Source organism: Morone saxatilis, unplaced genomic scaffold, assembly GCF_004916995.1.
Source record: "Morone saxatilis isolate NCDOM2014 unplaced genomic scaffold, NCSU_SB_2.0 Contig15, whole genome shotgun sequence".
In the NCBI taxonomy this organism is placed as follows: Eukaryota; Metazoa; Chordata; class Actinopteri; family Moronidae; genus Morone; species Morone saxatilis.
The window spans coordinates 14,912,210-14,922,975 of record NW_023339707.1 but is presented as its reverse complement, the minus strand read 5'-3'; the positions used below and the strand labels follow the sequence as shown (position 1 = coordinate 14,922,975).

Sequence of the window (10,766 nt, the reverse complement as noted above, 5' to 3'; positions counted from 1 at the left end):
CTTTAAGTAAGTAAGTAAGTAATTGTTATGTTGCTCAAATTATATAAAACAGATCTGTCGCTAGTTCATGAGAAGAAGGTGTTATTCAATTTGCCGCCAGCATTTTGCTAAGGCTAATGGATTTCGAAGTGTGACAAATCTAAAGTTTAAACTGAAAGTTTAGTTAAGTCTGACAATTGTCCTAAAAAAGGAGCAGCTTTTAATAAGCTGAGTATGAGATGTAAACTGGCCACTGTATATGTATTTGACATTAGTATAAAGTGGCTTTGTACCTAATGTATCCACCACTCCTGTGTGTCCTGTCTCCCCTCCAAAGACCCAAAACACAGAAGAAGTAGTGCGGAATTGTCCAGACATCACAGATCGTCTGAGGCTTCTGGAGCAGGAAGTGGCCCGCAACAGAGAGGAATCTGGGAAGTCACAAGCGGAGGTGGAGAGGCTAAAGGCAGCCCTGAGGGATGCTGAGATGGAGAAATCGTGCAAGGAGAAGAAAATTGCTGATCTTGAGAGGTGAGGGTCAAAAATTCAGTGACATTCATAACCACCACAGGACAGCATGTGGGTGTCCTCAGAGAGCAGTGTCTTTCCAAGTGACCGGATCTTTGTAAGATCTCAATTCATTCCTAAGTGCTCTATTTATAAAGGAGTAATCCACGAGACATAAACTGTCTAGATTCTGTCCTCCCAGCACTTGAAACCACTTCCACGCTGTCATGCTTTTTGCCTGATGTAATCACACTCTAGAAATGACCTATGTACATGTGTTGTTTTTTATAATTTGGCTAATGTTGTATCATTTGTTCCCATGTATCAATGTCTGCAGACCTGGGTAAGTAGTTCTTGGTTTGCCTGTTAAACATACCATCATAATACCTGCAACACTGTCCATAGCCGTCACTCTTGACATCATGCCATGACTTGGTTTGATTTGAAACTTTCCCAGGTATAAAGTTGGAAATTACCAGGAAACTCAGATTGGACTATCCCAGCGGGACAGTAAATGTAAATTGCATTTACAGCAAACAATCCTAGTCCTCATGCCTGTCACAGCAACAACGCAATGAGAGACTTTATATGTTTTCCTGACTTATGTCACCGGAGACATATAGCTTCTCTGTTGTGTTGACTTCTGCAAGGCTTCTTCACATTTCATTACTACCATGAGTGCAATCATGTGTGTTTTTCCTCCTATTGTACTGTGCTTTCACATATGCGCCTGTAAACAGATAAGTGGTTTTGTTTCTGTATTTGAATCACTGTAAAGGCATACAGCGAGTGTGTGTGTGTGTGCGCGCGCGTGTGTGTTTTTGAGTTTGCCAGGCAGCCAGCCAGCAGCATGCCAGTGGGAGGTGGTGTATCCAGCCCAGACACTGGCTGTTTATACTACTCTGTTTATTACTGGCACAGTGCTACTCAATTATCATCTGATTTATGGATTGGCATGGTGTGTATATGTACCCAAATGAGAGGTTGTTAAGTGCCAAAGCAGAGGCACTGTATGTGAGTGTTTGCGTGTATATTTATTTTGTGTGCGTGCATGTGTGAAAAAGAAGCAAAGACAGAGGCATGTTTTTGTATGCATTTCTGTATATAGTGTATATCCGAACTTGGAGCAGTTATAGTTACTTGCGCTAGTCGGCGTGTCTGTTAACGTAGATTGATAGTGCGAGGTTTCTCTGTTGGTGGATCGCCAGTAGCACAGAAGAAGCCATGAGTGTGAAAAAAGTATGTGAAAGAACAACTTTTTAACACACGTTGGCCCATCCGGTGTGTTAACGCGAGCTATGGTCCTGAATGGTTTAAGAATGTATCTGGATGGGCTGCATGTACTGGATCCAATAAGTTTCCTGCCTCATTCATTACCTGTTTTACAGACTCTCCACTCTGGCATGGAAACTGCCTGCTGACTCAAACAGTGTGGGAACGCATGAGCATCAAGTATAATAGGGATACAGTAGCTCCCGCAGAGTTTGTTCACACAGTCTACTCTCTGTTTCCATGTGTGTGTACATGCGTCACACCTCCACCTCTACATGTGTCTTAGTATGCACATGTCCGTGTTTTAATCTGTGCGTTTAGTTTCTGTGCACGTGTGTACACAGCCATTAGTGAGACAGGAGTGTTTTGGATGAAGAGTTGGAAGAGTTTCTTTCCCTTCAGCTCATCCATCTTATCGGGGCTGCTGTCTCATTAGTGTCAGCCAGTCACTCCCATCGGTCTGACCCCTCACCTCTGGTCAGCACGTACTGGTCAGGAGTCACAGGCAGGTCGGTTGCAGGTTATCACAGGAGGGTCCGCTGCAGCCATACACTGCTGCTGTAAACAGATAGAATAGAATACCATAAGAATTGTTTATAACCACGTACTTCAAGTATGTATGGCTACTGTAGAGAATAGTGAGGCATCAAGTTATTGTGGTTACATTATCAGTGGAAATTCAGATTTATCAAAGACATTAAACTTAAATTCACACAAGTCTTTTTACACGTATGTGTCTGTGCACATGTGTTATGTGACAGCATGGGCGGACGAGTGTCTCTGTGTGCTGATTGGACTTCTGTGCAAGACTCTGCGGGATGTGTCTGGGCAGAGGATGAATGTCTTTTTAATCAGAGTGTTTCTGTTGGAACTCGGTCAGATGGCCTATTAACCACTATCTGGATGGAGAGAGAGGAGAACAGATGAGGAAATAGACACTTTCTCATCCAGTTGGCAACGCCGCAGAGAGAGTCAAAGATGAATGTAGCCAGCAGGTCATTGTAATAAATACCTTCCAGCACAGGGGAGACACACTCATAGCTTTTTTATAGCTTAGATCTCCTAGTGATCTACTGTAAGTCATCAGAGATAACATTAGGTAGTTTATTGTTGGTGTTTTATGTGTGTAGGTGTAATTTCTAACTAATCTGTCTAAGTGATCAGAGATACCAAACAAGCTTTGTGGAAAGTGTCTGTATCTGTTAACAATAAAGCTGATTTGTTAAGTAGAGCACAGAAAGCCATGGTTACTCATCACTTGGAGCAGTTTGCGCAGATATAATGGACTTAAATGGAAAAAATGAATCCATTTCATAATATGACATACTAATTTGAGTAAAGCATTCTCATCTTCCCTCTATACATTTAATTAAGTAGCACTTTGAGTGTTTGCCCTGTATCATATTTCTTCAATTTATGTATTTGGTAACATGGTATTAAATGTCTAAAGGTGCAGTGTGAGTGCAGTGAAAGGTCTGTTTGAAACATGACCAATTTTTATTAACCTCAAACATCAGGAGTATTATTTATTTATTTATGGTTTATTTGATACAGACAGGTTCATTAAACATAGACAGGCTGAAAACATATATCCGATGCCATTTTCATAATGTTTATAGCAGATGCTAATTCGCAAGACCCATCCCTACATATGGGTGTACGTGTATAAGAGGTTGTTGCATTCAAGCATCTGCAGTTTCATAAATTTGAGATTTAAGTTATACGTAACTTTTTTTTTAAAATGTTGGGTAAATATAAAGCCTTCTTTTTCCTTCACTCCTATCTAAATGGCTATATATTGTTAACTAGTGGAATTCTTCTTCTTAATGCTGTTACAGTCCTGTACTTTTAATGTTTCTGCGGTGATGTGGGAGCTAAACTTTGAGAAATAAATCATCCTCCCAGTCTCCCCATATCACAGCTATTGACGTGGTAAGCACTCTGGTATGTAAGGGAGGGTTTCAGGAAAAGGGAGGTGTGTGTATACAGTACATGTATGTGTACATACAGTATGTGTGAGTGTGTACGTGTGTGTCTAGGGTGAGACTGAGGAGAATACATGTTGGTAGTGGAGCTGGCAAGGGTCTGTTGGCTGGTAGGAATCTGTGGTTGTTGTCTGACACAATATTCATACACTCACAAACACATAAACACACACATATAATTTTTTTGGCTTTATTCCTGTGACCATAATCAAACTCCAGATGTTGAGAGTATCAGTCTTATGAAAGCACAAACACTGTATGCATATGCACCAATGCACACGTAGGCTCCAAAGTCTTTGTATATAATATTTCTGCATGAAAATGTTTGTAAACTGTGCATTTCTGTGTGTCCTTGCAGGTGTCCATACACTCTAAATTGCCTTTTTAGCCATAAAAATGACCTGTCAGCTTTCTGTTTTATGGAAATATAGACAAGCTGCACCTGCAGCAGAAAAGAGATATTTCATAACACAAATATAAAATACATAGACAATACATTTTCTCACATTTAAACATGTAGACACGCAAACCCTTTTTCCTTTTTAACCTCCTTTCTGTTTTACCCTGTCACACGCACACAGACAATATATTAAAGCAACAGTGAAACTGTATTTGTGTTGCGATAAGACATGTCTAAGCACCATAAAGCATCTATCATTAATAAACAGACTTGTTCTGTTTGGATCTCTCAGCACTGCATCTAGACAAGTGCGTCAGATAAAACTTCACACTCCAGTGTTGATCCAACTGCTCCACGCTACACTTCTCAAGCCCCCAGTTTCTTCTCCTTTTCCTGTACCCCTCCTTCTTTTGAACTACAGAGAAAATATATTTCATTCAGATCATATCTCCTTGTTATCCCATATATTGTGTAACCCTGAGTAGTAACTGCCCCGGTGTGTCCCTCTCTGCTGGAAATTAGAGGATTTTGTTCCTCTCTGCTGTTTATTAAAAGAGAGGAGGAAGAGGCAGAGTAAGAATTAAGTGTTATGAAGGGGAGATAAAAATCTGTTTTTTCCCCCTTAAGAGGTTATTACTCCTTTTGACCTTTATTTACCCAGGAAAAGTCAACTGAGAATGCATACTCTTTTCCAGGAACAACCTGCTTAATATTCACAGTTTGACCACAGCTTCCTGCTGTTGACCACTCAGCAGCTCTGCTGGAGCCATTCAGTTATTCTTTGTGCCTTGCTCAAGGGCACGCAGTAACCCTTGAGGGATGTTAGAGGACCATTCATTCATTTTATTTTTCTCGGTTCTCTCCCGAGGTCTAAGAGACAAAACACGAGAGACAAACAAGAAGAGAAAAACAGGAAAAGAATGTTAAAGGGATAATGGAAAAGAAAGTAGAAAAGATAAAGAAAGAATGATAGAAATATGTACAAAGATAAAATATCCATGGTAAAAAAAAGCCCCAAAAACTATGCTTTGACGGCCAGAAATAAAGCGGAGCTGCTTATGTTGGAAGGCGGATGCGTGGTGTGCTCCAGGTGAAAGAAGCAAGAGGAAATGTGAAAAATTACTTATTACGCTCGGTTTAGGAAATGGCTGGATTCATGCACACTGCTCTCTCTCTCACTTCATCTTTCTTAGAAATGTCACGGCAATAAAATACTATTTTCCCCCCATGAATTTACTCATTTCGGCAATCAACAAATCACAGCTCTCCTTCATATTTTCCATTCTCATGCAGCCCAGCCCGTCTGCTCTTTATTCACACTCTGCGTGCCCTCATTTGCCTTCACACTGGTCAAAACACTTTATTTTGCACCGATGGGTTAATGGGGGTATATCAGCTATCAGAAGCGACCAGCGTGTCTGCTGGTTTATACACCTGTACCAGTAGCAGCTGTGTGTGATAGCTGATATGCCCTCATGGCAAGTTTGTTCTCCATGGACATGCCTCTGAGTTTATGAAAACACACACAGAGACATCAAAGATCGGTGTATAAACAGATTCGTCTCCTCCTCCTCCTCACTGTGTAAATATGTACACACTTCATTCATAATGGTAACAGAATTCATTGATAATCTTATGTAGCACTTTTAAAAACCCTCTTGTAAAAATTATAAAGATAACTTATAAAATCAACAGCAGAGTCATTAAAAAAAGAAATGAAACGACAGGCCTAATAAACTGACCAGTGCGGTGTGTGTGTGTGTGTGTGTGTGTGTCTGTGTGTCTGTGTGTGTGTGTTAAATATAAATACTGACATAAAGTATCCGGTCCTGCTCTGTCTTCTCATATTATAAGAGTTATCTCCTCAAAGACACAGTATTGTGAATGTGTGTGTGTGTGTGTGGAAAAGTGTGTATTAAATTTATTTATCATCTTGTTAGGTATGTTTCACATTAATTGCACACCAACATCACTCATAAAAGCTGACACACACATAGGCGCACACAACATTCTAAGGGCTGTGACAGCAAATATTTGCCCGTATGTGGGGGCAGCTTGTAGGTTTTTCCCAGAGTAAACACACCAGTGTGGATATGGAATAATAATGTGGCGCGTTTTAGCAGCTGCTTGGTCACAGCCTGTTTACAGTGTTGGAGGGTTCTCTTAAGCGCTAATTTGTCACTGTCAGCTTTTTCACACTTTCTGTGCATTTTTTTTTAAATGTGAAGGCCAAACTGGGAGCTCAAAGAGTGTGTTTTTATTCTATTTTAAGAGTGTTTGTGAGAAGATATAGATTGTGTATAAGTGCAGCAGTGTGTGTCTTATGGTGCAGGGGTTTTGCGGGTTCATGTGTGTCTACCAGTAAATGTAAGTGTTTGGGTGTGGGTTAATTCATATTGCTAGAATATATTTAGGTGCGTGTGTGTGTGTGTGTGTTTGTGTTTGTGTCATAGTTCTCTGGCTAAGTAAGTTCGGTAAATGACAAGCAGGTCTTAGTGTGGAGGTAAATACACAGTCATCCTTGCTGGTTAATACATGGTTTAGCTCTGTAATCAGTACCTCAGAAATGCACAACACTGACAGCAGATTTATTATCCTATGTGTGTGTTTCTGGCAGTGTCTATTAGACGTGTGCCAATTTATTTTATAAAAACACATGCCCTTGTGTGTGTGTGTGTGTGTGTGTGTGTCTCATCTTCTTCAGCGTCTTCTTATCTGTTGACTTCACTCTTGCACATATCTATTTTTGAGAATGTGTGTTTGTGTGCGTGCATGTGCTCACTCTCCTGTCTGCATGTGTTTGTGTGTTTTGTTGTTGAAAGATTTACACAGCAGTGTCTCAGCTCCATCGGTCAAGTCTCGTCTTGTCTGCCTTGTTACTAAGACTAGACATACCCACAGTACTTCTTTGCTTTACTGTACACACCGAAGCCATGCCATTCACCTGTATGATGCAAAATGCAGACCTTGTTTTAAATATTAAAAAAAAAAATATGGGTATAACAACATTATATATATATATATTACATTTTATATTTTGAATTTCAGTACTACATTGAATAAAAAACACTCGCCAACAAAATCACCGCAAATCCACAGGGTTGGTTAAGAACAATGGATTTAAAATAGGACAATGTGGCCATTGTATATTGTGCCTTTGGGTATGTGCATACATGTTTTCATACAGGATACATACCATGGTTATATTGTGTCAGATACATTATTAAGCATCTCTTCATTTGTTATCACCCAACTTTCTCTTTCTGAAGGCAAATCAAGTCTCCTAACATCCAGAAGCAGACGGTGGCGGGTGAGATGAGGAAAGATGGCATGACTGATGGACATCCACACTCTTTATCACAGGTTTGAATATGTGTCTATGTGTGCACATGTGTACATTCCTTGGCCTCCAGTTGAGCTCTTCATCACCTCTTCATCCCAGAGATGGTGGATTGACTCATACTGTACTCATTTATCCTGCCCTCTTCTCTCCTCTTCTTTCCTCCTCACCTCTTTTCTTCTCAGCAAGAAAGTATTATCTCATCCCCTTCCTTTATCGCGCTCTACATTTCTTCTCACTCCCCTCTCTCTGTATAATTCTGCTCTTCTGTGCAGAGAGAGCCCTGTTTTCAGTCTTTCATGCCTCTCACCCTCCCTCCCTCTGTGCATCTCAGTAGTCAGTCCTAAGTGGAAGAGACAGGCGTTTAGTCCAGCAGAAATCAACTACATACGCCAGCCGGGAGCGGTGGCATAATGGTTCAGATGGGAAAAGTAAAGAGGTGGGAGTCAAGTCAGACAGCAGAGAGATTCTTGATGTACAGTTATTGATGTAATTCCATGTATTATCATATATTGGTCAGAGAGAGAGATTATCCATCTGTATCAAGACCCGACTGATACTAATATCTGGTAAGCCACGCTACCCCCAATGTTACTATGGATGTCTGTTGGTTGGTCCACCGCTTTAGTTTATCTTAAAAACAAATGGATGGTTACCCCATGACTATTTACTTAGCGCCACCATCGGGTAAAAATCTCAGTTTGTCCAACCCAGTGGTTTTATACTTAGTTTTTAGTGCTAATCAGCAAATGTTAACATGCTAACATGCTAAACTAAGATGGTGGACAGAACAAACATTATGCCTGCTAAACATTATGATTGTGAGCATGTGCATAAGAACAGCCTCACAGAGCTGCTTGTATGGCTGTAGACTCTTGGTCTTGTTTTAACATAAACCCATAACATAAATAAACATTTTAAATAATAATCCTTTACATTTACATCAGATGTGCTATGACCGTTACATTTCACAGTTGGAAAATAAACTTGAAAGTGCTTCCTGGTTTTTGAACTATGTCATGGCAAAACTGTCAAAACTTTGGCATTTCTGTACTGCAATTTCCTCTCTGTTGTTTAGTTCTTATCAGTCAACATGTATGTCAATACCGTTTATCTTTGATCAGCTTATCCGCTGGGCTTTCATCCATATACAAATATACAGTTGAACAAAATGTTGAACAAATAAGCAAGGAGATTAAAAAAAAACCTGAGAGGCCTGTCTGACAGCACAAATGCTGTACTTAATATAATACGATATAACACATATTAAGAACAGTATGATTGAATACAGCAGAAATATGTAAAAAATATTAGCAACTAGGGCTGTAGTCAACCACAAAAAAATCGTGGTCGACTGTAATTCTACCTACACTTCACTTCACTCTTGGTTGGTGAGTGCTCTCCGTCTCTACCTCCATTGCCAAGAAAATGAATTCCTGCAGTTTGACCATTTCTTTTTTTCCCCAAGTAGCAATACCGTTACCTTCGGACATGTCTATTAAATACATTTACAACATCAACACACATGCACGCAATGATCACAATGAGGATCACAGAGCAAACAGAACAAAGACAAAAATGCAATATAAAGTGATGCAGCTCGAGAAAAAGCGACACGAAACAAACGTTACTGTCATCTGACTTCAAATGTAGGTTAACGTTCACACAGTTTCTTTCGACTGTCCCTCAATATTACAACGTTAGTCTGTGACAGTAGCCGCTTAGTAACATGCTGAAGCAAAGTTCAGCAGGATAAACATCAAAACTGATACTAACACAACATAAACGTGGCAAAACGTACAGCTTCCAAGTTTGAAGTCGGTTCACAGACAGCCAGTAAACTTATCAGTCCATAATCCCCTGTAATTAGCCCTCCATAGTAAAATGCACACACATGTTGCCATCGAAAATAAACTTTATCCACTCAGTTCTTCTGTCTTCTGAGGCTGAAGGTCAATGTAGAGATTTTTGCTGGTTATTTGACATTGTGTCAGTTAGTTTCGGGCTGAGTAAGTGTTGGAGTTGTGAAAATGGGGGTATTTTGTCTTCCTGATTTATAGGTTGTCTACTAAACCGTGAGATTATTAGAATAAAACCACATTCGTTGAGAAAAACAAACACTGCATATGTTCCTCACCCCCAGAAATGACAGATTAAGAAGCATTATCTCCTTATTAAAGTAACACGGCCGATTGTCCAACCGAGGAGATTTTGGCCGGACATGAGCATATCGACCAAACAATCGACCGACCGACCGCATGTTGTCGGCCCTATTGGTAACAATAGACACACATATTCTTGCTCACTATCTATGATGTAGATGTGTTATAAATCCAGTATGCATTCTGTATAATGTGTATGCTCAGCAGTCTGGTTGCATTGTGGCCGCTATCTCGCTCGCCTTGCCCCGCTCAGTCTCTCCCTCCGCTTATCTGCGGGTCCATCAGGAACACTGCATGCTCCGAGGGTAAACACAAACAAACAGGGCCTTCCCTCATTGCTCCTTCTCCCCCGTCCATCCAGGGGAGTTTATGTGGGATGAAGTGATAGCATCTCTCCGCTCCATCGTCTCCATCGCGCCACGCTGCACTTCACAAACACAGAGAAAACACACATCGGAAATGTTCACTTCAAGCCTTCACACTGGCCTTTCATTTCTCTTTTATCTGTAACGGGCAGGCATCAGCGACGCTCTATACACTCCCTTCACCCCTATTTAGAAGGATTGTAGATTTTTTAAATCTGTGGACAAAGAAGTAGACACTCATTCACTCTTAGCTTGTTCCCACAGTCTGTACGCTTTACCCAAACTGTATATAAAATTTCTGACCATGCACACGTACTTAGCATTCTTTAAATCAGGAAATTGGACACGTTGAGGTTGATGCTGCACACTTGACTTTTTTTTGACAGACAGAGACAGATGTTTGTGTCTGCCTGGATCGGGCTATGTGGGTAAGTGGTTTGTGTGGCTGTGTGTGTGTATATGTGTGTGTGTGTGTGTGTGTGTGAAGCTGAGGATCATAGGTAGATAGCTGCCGAAAATGTGCATTCTCTCACTCTCTGCACGTTTATTTTAGTGATTATAATCCCTCCATCAAACCAGAAACAGCCAGACTCCATAATGATCCTTCCCAGGGGCATTAGGTGATGATTGGTGCTGCAGAGGCAATTATCTTTCCATTTCTCCCCACTCTCTGTATCTCTCTCTCTGTCTTGCCCCTTTTTTCCTATTTTTTATATGAATGAAAGCCTGCAATATTCTCTTGTTACTAATAAAACT

General features: G+C 40.6%; 1 protein-coding gene across 1 annotated transcript in view; it reads left to right on the top strand.

Moving 5' to 3' along the window:
• The window catches only part of LOC118323807 (ERC protein 2-like), a 150,077-nt gene that overhangs the window by 66,009 nt on the left and 73,302 nt on the right, over positions 1-10,766 (top strand). Inside the window, exons 10-11 of the mRNA XM_035655836.1 lie at positions 317-510; positions 7,413-7,506. Of these exons, the coding sequence (XP_035511729.1) occupies positions 317-510; positions 7,413-7,506 (288 nt within the window). The remainder of the gene's footprint in view (positions 1-316; positions 511-7,412; positions 7,507-10,766) is intronic.